Raw genomic sequence first — 17,764 nt, 5'->3', positions numbered from 1 at the left:
TTAGGGTTGATGAAAGAACGAGTGTACACTTACAAGAAGACTCACTCCGAAAGATTCACCATCGTGGATTCTATGTTCCAACAGTTCTTCGAACCACATTGGGAACAATTCAACAAGAGGAAAATCAAATCAAGCTACATTTGGCCACAAGAAGTGCTTGATTACTTGGTAGGTGATGATAACAATTTCAAAAGGAGTTGGAAAGACATTGACGATGTGTTTACCCCAATTAATTTTTCTGGGACATATTGGGTGTTGTTAGAGATATCATTGACAAGCTATCTTATAAAAGCTTATGACTCTGATATCACTGTGGTCTCCAACAAGGAGTTTGAGAATAAAATGAGCAGATGGGGAAAAATGCTACCATTTCTAATTCAATCCAGTGGGCTGTTAAGCCATAGGAAAGAAGTCCAACTACAAGTAGAGAAAGTGCGTTTTGAGTTCACAAGACTTGGCACAGAAAAAGTGCCACAGACCAAAACTAGGTATAACTCTGTTAACCATATTTATATTGCAAATAATCACTATGGTCTTCCAATAATTAAAAAACTTTATTTCCTTTGCAGTGGCGATTGTGGGGTATATGTCATCAAACATCTGGAGTACTTGCTAGCCAAAAAACTGCTATCCGAAGTAAATGACGACAACATGAATTTCTTTAGAAAAAAGACTTGTGTAGATTTGTTTTACCATAACTTACAACCATAGTTGTCTTTTATTTAAATATATGTATCTTACTTTTGAATGTATGAAGAAACTATGTCAACTTCATCTCATTAAATGGTATTGAATGACTTCGTTTATTTCATCTTAATAGTGGAATGGATAAATCTTTATCACTTTTATCTTATTAAGTTATGTGTGAATTGGGTGTGAATTAAGTGTGAATCAGGATTGAAATATGTGTGAATCGGGATTGAACTATGTGTGAACTATGTGTGAATTAGGTGTGAACCAGGTGTCAATTATGTGTGAATTATGTGTGAACCGCGTGTGAAATATGTGTGAATAATGTGTGAACTATATGTGAATTAGGTGTGAATTAAGTGTGAATATGAATTCGGTGTGTCCGAAACAGCAAACTTTAACACAAAAAGTCGTATTACTGAACCAATCTAAAAATTCAAATTTCGCAATTGAAGAGTACAAAGTAAAACAATAAAAGTACAAACTAAGCATGTCTAGACGGCGGGGGACAAACAGTGGTGCACGTCACTCGATTGTGGCCCAGGACACCACATCTACTACATCTATGTTGTTTGCTATTCTTCTCACCCTTTGATAAACGTCGTTTCTTCTTTGGACAACCAGCCTTCTGCTTCACTAAAGGAGGAGCTATCATCATACTTCCTATGTCATTTGGTATCACCCAAGATTCTTCATTACCCAGCGTATATACAGATCCACCATAGGATGACAACCATGCTTCAACTGTGTAGAATCTGGAGCATAAACTATATGGACTAATGCCACGATCTCGAGCACCAGCTAGAGCGTGTTCACAAGGAAGACTTGTCAAATCAAATCTTCTACAACTACATGTTTTCCTCCTCAGGTCGACATCTCCATCAAGATCACCATCCAATACTGTTATTTCATATTGACTAGACAGAAAAGAGAACGAGGTAGTGGACTTGTCTGCTAACTTTCGCAAATCAGCTTCCACTTCTGTGGCAAGAGGACTTGTAGCCGCTGATGCTGCAGTTCGATGCTCGAAAAACCATTTTTGTAAAGTGTGCCTCATAAATTCCATGGGACAAGTAATTGGCCACCCACGTGCCTCAGCAATACCTGTAGTCATTAAATGATATCGATGACCAGGAAAGAAAGAACAAGCCCACTTTTCAAAACCCACTTGATTCTCTAAGTATTGAGAAATTGCAAGATCTTTGAATTTAATCTTCTCAAAATGGCATAAAAACTCTTGCTTTCTATAAGCTTTCACTGCAAGGAAGAATTCTTCATGGCAATGGTCAGTTTTGAACTTCGCACGGATATTCATGCTAACATGATGTATACAAGCACCGTGGTGTGCCTCAGGAAAATTTTTAGTCAAGGCACTTGCTATACTAGTATGTCTATCAGACACGAATACTAGATTCTCCACTTCACCAATCGCTTCCTTCAACCTAAGTAGTAAATACAACCATGAGTCATTATTCTCTGAGTCAACTACTGAAAATGCAATTGGATATATTTGCTTGTTAGCATCTTGTCCCATGGCACATAACAAAGTACCTCCACACCGAGTAGTCAAGAAGGTTCTATCTACACATATAACTGGGCGAATATATGTTTTAAACCCCATTATAGAAACACCTAAGGCCATGAAGCAATATTTGAACCTACCTTCATTGTCCATCTGCAAATGAGTAACAGTTCCAGGATTTTTTTGCTCCATCATGTATAGAAATGAGGGAAGTTTCTGAAATGGTGATTCTGGTGTACCTCTTATGTAAGCCAATGCATGCTCTCGACACCTCCAAGCTTTAGCATAGCTCATATGAACTCCATATGATAAACTCATATCTTTTACAATTGACCTTGGCTTGTAATTAACATCATCACCCTCAAATTTTCTCCTTATGACATGTCCAATGAGCCATGGGGATGCCTGACGGTGATCTTTATGTCGAACATCCAATGAGCATGTGTGTTCACCGAAAAATTTACGAACCTTGAACATATTGGAATTAACCAATTTTGTAGCCCTCAACCTCCATTTGCATTTTTCATCAACACATACTGTACACCATATATTTTTCGCAGACTTCTTTACTTTAAACTCAAAGTTTTTCTTTAATGCATAAAGATGGAGTTTCATCTTCAACTCTTGCTTGTTCTCAAATATTTGACCCTCTTTTATTTCCCACGAATTGATACTCGAAGAAGATGTTAGTAATTGAGCTGTTGAGGCTGAAGTAGAGCCTTTTTCCCCTTGATTCAACAAAAGTGGAGTACTCCATAGATTATCTTCACCAACCTATCTTACTTTACGACCTCTATTATTTGAGGAATCATGGCTCTTCAATACTTCATTGGAGGTTGACTGTTGTAAATTATGCTTCACAAGTACATCATTGCAGGTAGACCTATCAATATTTTCATTATCATCTGAGCTTAATGCATCATTATTATCATCATCACAACTGTCTTCATTGCCATCTGCATCATTATTATCACCATCACAACTGTCTTCATTGCCATCTGCATCATTATTATCACCATCACAACTGTCTTCATTGCCATCTGCATCATTATTATTATCATCACAACTGTCTTCATTGCCATCAATGCAAAAATCATCATTCACTTTGGTTTCAACTGGAGGAATAGTATACAACTCACGTGTTTTAGTAACCAAAGGATCATTACTTCTCTTCCCTATAGTAGACACACATAGGGTTGTCCGATGATTGATAGATGTTCCTATCTCATCAAGAAAAAAAGCAACATCATCATCATTACTAATCAAAGATGGAGGGATACCTTTACTTCCAAAATGATAGATTACATTTAAGTCAAGATCAATACGAGACTTGTCAGCTCCGATTAAAGTATACAATTGATCAACAAGACTATTGTAAGTGGTAGTGTTGACTGTGTTTTTAGCCAATGACGTGAGAACGTCAAAAACGATGAACCTTCAAGAGAAGTTAAACGACACAGATAGTTTAATCAAGAAAAGTAAATAACACAAGAGATTTTATAGTGGTTCAGCCCCGATCAGTCGGTAATAGCCTAATCCACTTAGAGATTTTATTATTTTATCCACACTCAAGATCAGATGAACCAGTGTCAACTGAGTTTCTTCAGTGTAAATAGGAATACAAAAAGCGTTTCTCTCTCAAGAAAAATGTACTTTCTCTCTCTAGAACTCAGACCAAATCTTAAATTGCCAAAAAGTCCTTTTCTGATCCCATTAACCCTCTATTTATAGGCTTGGGATCCTAAACTGATATCCCTCTAGAATCGGGATATTATTTTATTTATATTATATTTAAATTACACAAAATATTCAAAATACAACAGATTCCTCAATTTGAGTGAGGAATGAGAAATTCCCGCGATGCCCAGACCGATTCTTGCTGAAGCCATTTCTGGGAATTTGACGTAGTCTGGTCCATTTGTTTGATGAATATCGTCTTCTGGTCGAACATATGCATGCTGGACACCTGCATACGGACCATACCCCTTACTCTCCTCGGACCAAGATCCGACCACACCCTCCTTGGTTCTCCTCGGACTAAGGTCCGAACACATGCATTAGGGCTCCTCGGACTAGGGTCCGAGCCACTCCTTCCTTGGCTCTCCTCGGACCAAGGTCCGAGCCACACTTCTTGTGGCCTCTCCTTGAACTAGGGTCCGAGCCAACCACCTGGCTTCTCCTCGGACTAGGGTCCAAGCCAACCATTTGGCCTCTCCTCGGGCTAGGGTCCGAGCCAACCACTAGGGGCACTCCTCAGACCAAGGTCCGAGCCACACCTTGGCTCTCCTCGGACCAAGGTCCGAGCCACACTTGCATGGGGCTTCTCCTCGGATCATGGTCTGACCCAATGACTTGTGGCCTCTCCTTGGACTAGGGTCCGAGCCAATGACTTGGGGCATCTCCTCGGACTAGGGTCTAAGCCAATCTCTTGGACTCCTCGGACTAGGGTCCGAGCACACCATTTGGACTCCTCAGGTGCACTTGGCCTGGTTATGACATCTCTCAATCAGTCCAAACTTTTCACCGATGCATTGGTCTACTGCTAAGCCAGATCACCCAACTAATCCATGCCATATGTCAATTTTATTGCCACATCATCATTTTCAAATTTTGGGATAACATTTGCCCCCCAAGTTTATTATATGATACATTCACATAATAAACTTTTTCTCCAGTTGACAGCATTTATAAAAATTAACTGTTCATCTTCCCTCCATGCAGTAGACCACAACTTATAGGCCACGATCACTGCAAAAAACTGTCTATGATCGTGGGGAGAAAAAATAGCTCTGGAATGCCAAGGGTCCAAAAATAACCAATAAGCCCCACTTTTTTTCTTTAAATATTCCCCACTCTTACACACTTTTCTTCACACAAGAAAATCACATAAAAAAAAAACCTCCTTTCTTCTTTCTTCTCTCTTGGCCGAAACCCCAAGATTTATCTTCTCTTTGGCCGAATCTTCAAGGACTTCAAGGGAAGCTCTCCATCTCTTCAAGTAATCTCCAAGAAAGTCAAAGGTTCTCCAACCTTGAGTAAGTCTTCTTTTCCATGTCTTTACATTGTGGTTATTTTTCAAAAAAATTCATGAAAACCCATGCCATGGCCGAAACCCATTGATAGCTTTTTTGTTGAGTTTGTTCATGAATCTCATATGAATGCTTGTATAATGTGTTGGTTTGTTGGGTTTTGAGGATGTTTGTGCTATGGGTAACCCAACATTACCTTTAATTTCATAGGAATTTCAAGAAAAATGGGTTAGTTTGATATAAATCATGAGTATGGGTTTTGGGGTTTTTGATAGCATAGAAACTTTCAAGAACATGAAAAAACCTTTCCTCTTCCATGTTTTGATCTTGTTTTTGTATGTATGGATGAAGAAATGTGTTTATGCTAGGGAATCTAGAGCTTTGCTCTTATGGTTTGGGTTTTATGGTTAGAGTTGGGGTATAAAAAATGGGTAGATTAAGGAAGTGGCCGATCGGCCACTTAAAATTCTGGGCAAACATGTGGTCCGATCGGACCACATTTATGCTCCTCGAACGCCCATGTCCGATCGGACATCAGGGGCTGTTTGGTGCTGGGCTCCTCGGAGGTGCAAGGCGTGCAAGACGCTCGGACGTTCGGACACCACTCGCTCGGACCGTGGGGCATGCTTCTCCTCGGGCGTCACTCCTCATGGCAGCTGCCTGGTGCATCTGCTCGGACCTACACATTTTAGGCACTAGGCGTACCACTCCCACTTTAAGCATCCCTTGGCCTTTCCTTGGGCCCTTGTTGTCCGATCGGACACACACGCCTGGCCTTCGCACTTAGGCACAATTTTAAGCTCAATTATGGCGTTCTTCAAGCTATATTTTTCAAATATTTCTTAGGCACCTTTAAGGATTAAAATCTTTTTTCCATGCATTCTATACTTTTTCCACTTAGATAAATTTTTCTAAGTGTGAAAATAAATTTTATTCTTGTTGAATTTTCTCTATATGGTTACTCACCTCCCCATTTTTTATTTATTTTTGTAGATGAATCGCTCTGATTATAGGGGAGGTGACAACCATACGGACTCCGACACATCCATCCCGCAGTCAACCGAGACTCCTCTAAACAGCGATTCCTCATCAAAATCGTCCACTAGTTGTACTCCAGAGGACCGCCTTCGCCGCTTCAAGCAGATCCTTCCCCGCTCAGCCTTGTACTTCCTCCAAGAGGAACAGTTTCTTCAACAAGTTTCTCAGTCGACAATGAGGGTGAAGAAATCCAACAGACTTCCCCAGGAACAAGATCCACAAGTTGCCCGCAGAGCGGTGCAGAAGGTGGTGGAGCGCAGTCACACCCGCACTGCAACTCCTTCAGGTTCACCTTCTAAAAAATTTGCCACCGTGATCCAGAACTTGGCCGTTCAAAAGCCACGGAAGGGGGGGGGGGGGAGGAGAAGAACCTTCCTGGTTCATTGCCGAAGCTTCAAAGCTTAATCCCGCGTCGTTCCGCAAGCACATCGAGGCTTTGGGTTTGAGCGGGGTGAACGTGATATGCCCGGGCTCTCACCAGAGAGCCAATAGGCCTGGTGGAGCATACTGCGCTTAGTCCAGGCATCATGTCCACGCCGGAGCGACACTTCCATTACATCCCTACTTTCGATCTATAGCGGACTATTTCAATGTCTCCCCATTCCAGATTGCACCGAATGGGATCCAGGTATTGTTTGCATTATACATTCTCTACTTCCTGCATGGTTGGGATGAGCCTACCCGTCACGAGGTGCACTACTTATTTGACTTCAGGACCAATCCCACCCACAACTACACGGGCTTCTTCCACCTCTACCACAGGCAAAGGGGGACTACATACCTTAATGGTATCTCTCACAAATCGAACCCCAGGAAGTATTACAAAGAATATTTCCTTACATCAGACATTAAGGCCAACAACTTGGCCTTTACACATGCAGTTCCATTCCAGCGACCCTTGCCTACTGAAGGGATGTTTGATCGAGCAGAGAAGTTGGCTAGCATGAGTCCTGCGGAGAAAGATGATAAAAAATTGGTCACTGTGGACTACCTTCAGATGGTGGGCCTGGTACCGTGTGACCAAGATATGGCGGTGGAAAGTACCACCGGGGAGAACAATACAACTGATCAGTCCAATGCGGGCACGGAGATAGTGACTGACCAGTTTTCTCCTGGACCCTCTCCGCTTTCTCATAGGCCCGGTGACCTTGTTATTAGGGAGCCTCAGCCTCAGCCTCAGCACAGATCTGCTATTCCTGCTCAGTCTGGGAAAGGAAAGGCCATCCAGATTAAGAGAGAATCCAGCTCATCTTTGGATGACGAGGACGAGTTTATTGACCAGATGCTCAACTCAGGTCCAGTAACCATAGGAATACATTTAATAACTTGGTGATTCGAGACTAACAAAATTGTAGTAGTAATATACTCATCTACATTTTATTATGTTTATATCTCTAACAACTTTGTGTTTCCTCTATTGCAGATCCGGATATGTTCAGGCAGTGCATTGCTTCTGCTCCAAAGAGGAAAGCTGGCGATGGAAGTGGCTCCACGCCCCCGAGGAAGATTCCGAAGGCAGTGCCGCCTAGCCGAGGGAGACAACTCGAGGGGTCGACTACACTCCCACCGTTAACTCCTTCGTCACTTCCTCTATCAGCGAGCCTAACTCCTCCAGGCCCGCCTGGCCCGAGCGAGGCACTCCGGGCTGCTGACACCAAGCTCAGGGGGTCAGCTGATCAGACCCTCCGCGATGCATCAACGATTCAAAGCTTTGAATCTATTCCCCGGCTTAGTGTCAATGTTGTCCTAGATAGAAGGATTGCTCAGCTGACACACGTAAGTACTCCACCATAAGATAGATTATTACTTACGTTATTGCTTTGTAGTAACTTTTTGTTTTTCATGCAGACGCTTATGACCTTCTGTCACGCCCAACAGCAGTCAGTTGATTACAAGGAGTTGATCAAGGTGCTGAATGATCAACTGGTGGAGGCCCAAGCTAAAGTAGAGACTCTAACTGCCTCAGAAAAAGACTCCAAATCTAAGTTGGAGCAGGCGGAGAAGACCGTGGCTGAACGGGATGAGTCTCTTAGGAGACTATCTGATGAGAATCAGCAGCAAGTTCAAACCAACCAGTCCTTGACCGCTCAACTGGAGGAGCTGACCCTTAAGAATAAGGAGTTAGCTCGTGAGAATGAGGGACTAATCAGCGAGAATGAAGAGTTGAAACAAGAGAAGGAGTTTGATTTAACTCGCTACGAGGAGGCTAGCTTCGACTGCTTTTATCAGGTCTGGAAACTGAATAAACCTCTCAAGCTCGATTTTTTCACCAAGGAGGTTCAGGCAGAGGAGCTTGCTAGATGTGAAGCAAGGGCTGCTGAGGAAGCTGCCAATCCTCCTAGCCCTACACCAGCCTCCTCTACATTATCATTCCGAGCAAGAGGAGCAGCTGAGGCCGAGGAGGGGGTTGATCAACCCACCAGAGAAGCACGCCAGTGACTCCTCATCCCGCTATAGCACACCTGCATGACTAGTTGTAGTCTTACTAGTTTTTATCATAGTTTATTTTATTTTGTACACTTTTGCTCGTGAGAATGAGCAACTTGACACTTGCATTTTACTTTTATTTTTTGACTAGCTATAAACTTTTAAGTCTTTATTGTGAATAGTAAAATTCCTATGTGCCTTAAATTTCACATGAGTATTTAGTTTTCTAACTTAGAAATTCTAAACATTTCATAAGCCTATACCAAATATACTTCCTCATGCTCTTATTGCTCTAACTTTTTATGAGCATAACTTATATTATTACACGAATATCTATTCTAACTTAAATTTTTTTTAAAAATTCTAAGTTACTTAAGCTTTGTCAAACAAGCTAGCTTAATGGCCTTTTTAGACTTCCAAATTTACAAGTCAGCCCAAAAATAGATATCTTTGCTCGTGCTCTTATTGCCTGTGTTGAAGTACAAACCAGTATACCCTATGTGCCCCCCAAGTAATTGAGGGTTGAAAAATCCTTGATCACTTGCTACTTGACCAAATTTGTCCGAGCAGTTACTACTCGTGAAACACATAAAATATACAAACATATTTCAGTAGTTGACCACTACAAAAACATTATTTAAACATTGGTCATTCATCTCATGATACCGACCAGTTGAACACTATCCGGTATATATTTACACTTAGTTTTTAGAAGACCTGTTTTGTTTAAATCATAATGACAGTTGAACACTGCCAAGCAAGAATAATCAACACATATGCAAAATTTGTAGCAAGATTCGACCACGCTGTGCGTGATCTCTTTTATTACTCGTAATAATAAATGACAAAACGTGTCTAACAACGAGTTCCAAACAAAATAACATTGTTCAAAATAATGTGACTGGGTAGCAAATAACCAGTTCACAAACAAAAAACTTAAATAACAAGTTAAGCACTTGATACAAAGCTACTACTCTGCAAGCAGTATTTATTGATAATATTTTCTCAAGTGCTCACCATTCCAGTAGTTCCTGATCAGCTCTCCATTCAGCCGAGCAAGCTTGTAGGTGCCGGGTGGCAAGACTTGCTCAATTTGATACGGTCCTTCCCAGTTTGGTCCTAGCACACCAGCTGCTGGGTCTCTAACAAACACCTTTCTTAGGACCAAATCTCTGACCTGGAACTTTCGATCTCGCACTTTGGAATTGAAGTAGCTCGCCACTTTTTGCTGGTGAGCAGCAACTCTCAGGTTTGCCTCCTCTCTTCTCTCCTTGAGGAAGTCCAAGGATTCTGCTAGCAACTGATGATTCTCCTCTTGGTTGTACATGGTCCTTCTATGAGATGGGGGGTCTATCTCCACATGTATCATGGCCTCATACCCATATGCCAAAGAAAAAGGGGTATGTCCAATTGCTGTCCGAGCAGTAGTCCTATATGACCAAAGGACTTCTGGTAATTCTTCCGCCCAAGCACCCTTAGCTCGCTCCAGGCGCTTTTTCAGAGTGTCCTTCAGTGTTTTGTTTACCGCTTCAACCTGCCCATTGGCTTGCGGATGGGCTACCGAGGAGAAACTTTTTGTGATGCCATGCCGAGTACAAAAATCGGTAAATATGTCGCTGTCAAATTGGGTGTCGTTGTCAGACACTATCTTCTTAGGCAGACCATAGCGACATATTATGTTCTTAACCACAAAGTCCAATACTTTCTTCGAAGTGATCGTGGCTAATGGTTCGGCCTCAGTCCACTTAGTGAAATAATCTACTGCAACCACCGCAAACTGTACTCCTCCTTTTCCTTTGGGCAACTTCCCGATCAGATCAATACCCCACACTACAAAAGGCCATGGACTTTGCATTTGCTTCAAGACATTTGGGGGCGCTCTGGGCACTTTAGAAAATCTTTGGCATTTGTCACACCTCCTCACGTATTCCATAGAGTCCTCGTTCATGGTAGGCCAGAAAAATCCTTGCCTCGAGATCTTTTTAGATAGACTCTGCCCCCCAGCATGATCTCCACAAAACCCTTCATGCACCTCAGCTAATAAACTCTTTGACTGGTCGGGTGTTATGCACCTGAGTAGAGGTAAGGAATACCCTCTTCTATACAACACCCCATCCACCATGGTGTACCTAGCAGCTTGCCTCATAATCTTCCTTGCTTCATTACGTTCCACTGGGAGGGTCCCTTGCTCAAGGTAAGCAATGATGGGAGTCATCCAGGTGTCGGCTATCGTGATCGGCATGGCCTCTTGTTTATCAATGCTCGGCTCCGCCAAGTATTCTACCGGTACTATATTCAGAGTTTTGGCGTCTTTTGCACTAGCAAGCTTTGCTAGAGCATCTGCATTAGAGTTCTGCTCCCGTGGTACTAGCTTGATGGTATACTCCTCGAACTGTGCTAGTAGATCGTTGGTCTTGTTTAAGTATGCCACCATGCGTAGGCCTCTTGCCTGGTATTCCCCCAATACTTGGTAGACCACCAATTGGGAATCGCTATTTATTTCCACCGACCGGGCACGTACATCTCTAGCCAGTCGCAAGCCTGCTAGGAGGGCCTCATATTCTGCCTCATTATTAGAAGCATTAAATCCGAATCTCAGGGCACAATGAATTCGGTGCTTCTCTGGTGTGACTAATATAATCCCAGCTCCTGAATGATGCTTATTTGATGACCCATCAACAAACAGTTGCCACGTAGGAATTTATTCTTTCTGCCCAGTTACACTCTCTTGCTGGTCGGGAACATCAGCGATCCCGGTACACTCAGCGATGAAATATGCCAAAGCTTGGCCTTTAATAGCAGTCCTCGGCTGGTACTTGATTTCAAATTGGCCTAGCTCAACCGCCCATTTAAGTAGCCGACCAGACGACTCCGGCTTCTGTAAGACTTGGCGTAGAGGCTGGTCAGTAAGGACCTTAATGGGGTGTGCTTAGAAGTATGGCCGCAATTTTTGTGATGCAAGTACCAAGCAGTAAGCCAACTTCTCAATCACGGGATATCGGGACTCCGCTCCTATCAATCGCTTGCTAACATAATACACCGAGTGTTGCACTCTGTCCTCCTCACGCACTAAGGCAGCACTAATAGCATGCTCCGTGACTGCTAGGTACAGAAATAGGTCTTCTCCATCAACTGGCTTAGAAAGAACAGGAGGTTGGGCCAAATGCTCCTTTATGGCTTGGAAAGCTTGTTAACACTCTGCGGTCCACTCAAACTTCTTGCCTCCCCTAAGCAGGTTAAAAAATGGGACGCACTTGTTCGTTGATTTCGAAACGAACATGCTTAGAGCTGCAATCCGTCCAGTCAAGCTTTGCACATCCTTTATTTTAGCTGGAGACTTCATTTCAACGAGGGCCTTGATCTTCTCTAGGTTTTCCTCTATTCCTCGGGAGTTCACAATAAACCCAAGAAATTTTCCAGAACCCACTCCAAATGAACACTTGAGGGGGTTTAACTTCATGCTATACTTCCTCAGTATTGTGAAGCACTCCTCTAAGTCTCGCACGTGCCCTTCAGCTTCCTTTGACTTCACCAGCATATCGTCTACGTACACCTCCATGCTTTTGCCGATTAAGTCATGAAACATACCATTCACCAAGCGCTGGTAGGTAGCTCCTGCATTCTTCAATCCGAAGGGCATGACCTTATAGCAGTATAGCCCTATATCTGTTCGAAAGCTGGTATGCTCTTCATCAGGAGGATGCATGCTGATCTGGTTGTACCCTGAATATGCATCCATGAAGGACAATGTTTCATGACAAGAGGTTGCATCTACCAACTGGTCTATTCTCGGTAAAGGAAAGCAATCCTTCGGGCATGCCTTGTTTAGATCAGTAAAATCTACACAAGTCCTCCACTTTCCATTGGGTTTGGGCACCAACACTGGGTTTGAAACCCAAGCAGGGTAGTATGCCTCTCTGATAAACCCATTCTCCTTTAATCGCTCTACCTCCTCCTTAAGAGCTTTTGCTCGATCCTTGTCAAGCAATCTCCTCTTCTGCTGCACTGCTGGATAGCTTTCATCCACGTTGAGCACGTGGCTGATCACAGTTGGTGAGATACCCACCATATCCTTGTGAGACCAGGCGAAGACATCTTGATTCCTTCGCAAGAATTCTATCAGCTGTGCTCTCACCTCAGCTTTCAACTTTTTTCCAATCTTGACCCCTCTCGTCGGGTCATTCTCATCTTTAGGGACCTCCTCTAACTCCTCGGACGGTCCCACATCACTTTCATAATCCCCAAAGCGAGGATCAAAATCCCTTCCCTCGCTTTGGGCAACGCCCTGTTTGGTGACTTCATCACCGGATGGGGTCTTCTGCTCTTTCAAACTAAGAGTGCTCTTCTGGCCACACTCCTCTAACATCTCTTCATCGGTCACTACTGCAAGACTCTGGTCTACATCCATCTTGTCCACCTCCTCTCTCTCAACACATACAATCATGGTGTTCTCCTTGGCCCCTTTCTTCGCCTTGGCTACCGAGGCATTATAGCACTCCCTAGCCTCCCTTTGGTCTCCTTGGACACAGCCTATGCCAGCACTGGTCGGGAACTTCATGGAAAGGTGCCAGATTGAAACTAGTGCATGCAAGTTGGTGAGTAGTGGTCGACCAATAACCACATTGTAGGCGGACGGGCAGTCAACAGTCAAAAACTCAGTCATTAAGGTTTCATGCTTGGGAGCTTCCCCCGTCGTGACTGGTAATTTGATTGTCCCAGCTGGTGACAATCCTTCTCCAGTAAAACCATAAATGACTTGAGAGCACGGCTTCAAGTCATTTACAGCCAGCTTCATTTTCTCGAAGGAGGACTTATAGATAATGTTTACAGAGCTCCCTGTGTCGACCAGACACCTCTTCACCTTCATATTAGCAATTTGGACTGTCACAAAAAAGAGGGTCATTGTGAGGATACCTCACGTGTTTAGCATCTTCTTCAGTGAAAGTGAGGGACTCACTTTCATATCTTGGGTTCTTTGTTGGTCGCTCCTCCACCGTCATAACTTCGGAGGTGGATGCCGCACCCAACTCATGACGAAGGGAGCGGGCATACCTCTCCCTCGCCTTGTTGCTGTCTCCAGCAAGGTGTGGTCCTCCACATATAGTATCTAGTGTGAAGTCCATAGGTTCGGGTTGCAAAGGTGGGGACCGTTGCTGCTTGAATCCAGGATTATTATTGCTCCCCTCTCCTTGGGTCTTCTCTGTTCGGTACTTTTTTAGCTTTCCCGACCAGAGGAGAAACTCTATCTCATCTTTGAGGTGATTACACTCATTCGTGTCGTGACCAAAGTCTCCATGGAAACGACAGAACTTGTTCATATCCCTCTGACTCATCTCCTTCTTGATTGGTGGGGGTTTCCGGTAAGGGACCTCTTGATGACTAGCCAAATAGATCTCTGCTCGGCTCGCCGATAGAGTGGTGTAGTTGGTAAATCGAGGTTCATACTTCGTTGGCTTGTCGTTTGGTCCCGACTTAGCCTTCTTCTCATTGTGGCGGTCAAACCCGTTATTCCCACGTTTCTTACCGCCATTCTGATCATTCCCACCATTCTTGGGGGGATCATTTGACCCGCTTGGATTGTTCAATCCATTTTCTCCCTTCTCAATTGCATCGTCCAACTTCATATACTTATCTGCCCGGTCCAAAAACTGCTGTAAAGTTGAAATTGGATGGCGATGGATGCTGTCCCACAAAGGACTTCGATAGATAATACCGGAAGAGATTGCCACCATCTTTCCCTCATCTCCAACCGCGGTAGCTCGGTTAGCTTCTCTCATGAACCTTTGAATGTAGTTCTTGAGGGACTCATCTTTACCCTGCCTAATATCCACCAAGTGATTGGCGTAAACAGGAGGGGTTCGGGCAGTACTAAACTGCCTACAAAACTCCTTCCTAAAACTCTCCCAAGAGGTGATGGAGTCTGGTTTGAATTTCCAGTACCACTCCTGGGCAATGTCTGACAATGTGGTGGGGAAGACTCTGCAGCGGTAGTCATCACTCACCCCGAGCAGTTCCATCTGATCTTCAAACTTCCCAACGTGTCTTACCGGGTCTGCCTTTTCTGTATAAACTGGCAGTACCGGTGCTTTATATTTCTTTGGTGGTTGAGCTGCTCTAATTCGAGCACAAAAAGGGCTGCCACTTCTGTGGTCTATCGGATCAATCGCAGCTGGTTGTTTTGACAAACTTTGGACTGCTGCTGTCAAAGCATCAAGTTGGGCTTGGATGCCTGGGGCCACTGCTGGTGACTCACTCTCGGGACCGCCTGGTCGGGCACTCCTATCCGGCAAACCATCATCGAGTATTTCTACTCGACTGGTAGGACGAATTGGCTCTTGCCCTTCGACCGGGACGGTCCTCCTTCTATCATCAATGACGTCCCTCGGGTCCTTCTGAGCAGTGTTCTTTCCCAACGGGTCGAACACCGTACTCCGAGTCTTCTCGGAAGGTCTGCTGGGTGGAGCGTGCTCCTTGCCATTGCGCTGGTTGGGATGCCGTGGTGGCTTTCCTGTTTGAGCTGGTCGATCCTCTCCTCCTCGTTGGTTATTATTCTTCTCCTTCGAACGATTGGTGTGATGACTGTCAACTTCATCACGCCCATGCCCATCTTTGAAGTGGGAAGTCTCATTGCCACGAGGAGCTCTATTGTGCTCCTGCTCAGAAGGTGTTTTCTTACTGCCTGACTTATGACTCCCTGACCTGGAAGTCTCTGATCGGTGACTCTTTGAGGGGGTTTTGGAGTTCCCCCTTTGAGTTGAGGCAGTGCGTGATCGGACTCCATCCTCCTCATGACCAGGTGGGTTACCACCACCCCTGCCTGGTCTATCAGTTTTCTTACGACCACCTTCTGTGGTCCTTGCCTCTGGGGTGGTTGCCACTCTAGGTGCCGCCTGGGCATTGGCTCGGGTCAGTTGCGTAGCTGCCTCCAGAGCGAGTGCAGCTTCGCGATGTCGCCTGTCGGCCTCCTCCTGCTGTCGACGGATCTCCTCACTCCTAGCGTCTATCTCCCGTTTCTACTGCTCGAATGCGGCATTCTGCCTAGCCATTTCCTCAGCAAACGCCTCCTGCCTGGCGTTTAACTGAGCCATCTCCTCCTGGAATGCGCTCATGGCCTCCTGGAGTTCTTCAAATTCTGGAGCTACATCCTCGAACACGACTCTAGGCTTAGTTTCACGATCTTGAAAGCTGGGACCTTCCGATCTAGCATGCTCCTTGAAGGAACTCGTCTTCTTGGAGGCTGCAGTGGTGTTCTTAGGCGCCATATTGCTTCAGGGACTGTCTATTCTTCTCTTCAGGCTCTCAATGAAAGCACCAAAATGTTGATTGTGTTTTTAGCCAACGACGTGAGAACGTCAAAAACGATGAACCTTCAAGAGAAGTTAAACGACACAGATAGTTTAATCAAGAAAAGTAAATAACACAAGAGATTTTATAGTGGTTCAGCCCCGATCAGTCGGTAATAGCCTAATCCACTTAGAGATTTTATTATTTTATCCACACTCAAGATCAGATGAACCAGTGTCAACTGAGTTTCTTCAGTGTAAATAGGAATACAAAAAGGATTTCTCTCTCAAGAAAAACGTACTTTCTCTCTCTAGAACTCAGACCAAATCTTAAATTGCCAAAAAGTCCTTTTCTGATCCCATTAACCCTCTATTTATAGGCTTGGGATCCTAAACTGATATCCCTCTAGAATCGGGATATTATTTTATTTATATTATATTTAAATTACACAAAATATTCAAAATACAACAGATTCCTCAATTTGAGTGAGGAATGAGAGATTCCCGCGATGCCCAGACCGATTCTTGCTGAAGCCGTTTCTGGGAATTTAACGTAGTCTGATCCATTTGTTTGATGAATATCGTCTTCTGGTCGGACATATGCATGCTGGACACCTGCATACGGACCATACCCCTTACTCTCCTCGGACCAAGATCCGACCACACCCTCCTTGGTTCTCCTTGGACTAAGGTCTGAACACATGCATTGGGGCTCCTCGGATTAGGGTCCGAGTCACTCCTTCCTTGGCTCTCCTCAGACCAAGGTCCGAGCCACACTTCTTGTGGCCTCTCCTCGGACTAGGGTCCGAGCCAACCACCTGGCTTCTCCTCAGACTAGGGTCCGAGCCAACCATTTGGCCTCTCCTCGGGCTAGGGTCCGAGCCAACCACTAGGGGCACTCCTCGGACCAAGGTCCGAGCCACACCTTGGCTCTCCTCGGACCAAGGTCCGAGCCACACTTGCTTGGGGCTTCTCCTCGAATCATGGTCCGACCCAATGACTTGTGGCCTCTCCTCGGACTTGGGTCCGAGCCAATGACTTGGGGCATCTCCTCGGACTAGGGTCCGAGCCATTCTCTTGGACTCCTCGGACTAGGGTCCGAGCACACCATTTGGACTCCTCAGGTGCACTTGGCCTGGTTATGACATCTCTCAATCAGTCCAAACTTTTCACCGATGCATTGGTCTACTGCTAAGCTAGATCACCCAACTAATCCATGCTATATGTCAATTTTATTGCCACATCATCATTTTCAAATTTTGGGATAACAGATAGTCTTTGGCACCTTCATACCTTTGCTTTGTTTAGCACTAAATGACCAACCTTCGTTCAAAACTTGTTCCCACGATCCATTATATAACACCACAATATTTATATGTGTTTGACCTGTATAACATATGACAAAAGGTTCGAAATCCAAAGGTTATTAGGTAAAACTAGCCAAAAGAAACAAGAAATAAATGTGTGAAGCAAGCATGTGTGAAGCATGTGTGAACCAAGTGTGAAACGTATGTGAACTGTGTGTGAACCCAGTGTGAATTATGTGTGAACCAAGTGTGAATCATATGTGAACCAAATGTGAATCATGTGTTAAGTACTCGTGAACCAAGTCTGAACCAAGTATGAATAATGTGTGAACAAAGTGTGAATAATGTGTGAACAAAGTGTGAACGCAGTGACCTAAATTGCGAAAATGTGAACCAAGTGTGAATAATGTGTGAACACAATGACTTAAATCGCGAAAATCATTTGAAAATTCGTCATCTCAACATAAA

General features: G+C 44.2%; 1 protein-coding gene across 1 annotated transcript; it reads right to left on the bottom strand.

The window, feature by feature from the left end:
- Window positions 1-1,174: 1,174 nt before the first annotated feature.
- On the bottom strand, window positions 1,175-2,827 carry LOC133806010 (uncharacterized). The gene has a single exon (XM_062244145.1). The coding sequence runs from the start codon at window positions 2,825-2,827 to the stop codon at window positions 1,175-1,177; it is 1,653 nt and encodes a 550-aa protein (XP_062100129.1).
- Between the last annotated feature and the right edge of the window lie 14,937 nt (window positions 2,828-17,764).

The sequence above is a fragment of the Humulus lupulus genome, chromosome X (assembly GCF_963169125.1).
Source record: "Humulus lupulus chromosome X, drHumLupu1.1, whole genome shotgun sequence".
In the NCBI taxonomy this organism is placed as follows: Eukaryota; Viridiplantae; Streptophyta; class Magnoliopsida; order Rosales; family Cannabaceae; genus Humulus; species Humulus lupulus.
This window is presented reverse-complemented; position numbering and strand designations above follow the sequence as displayed.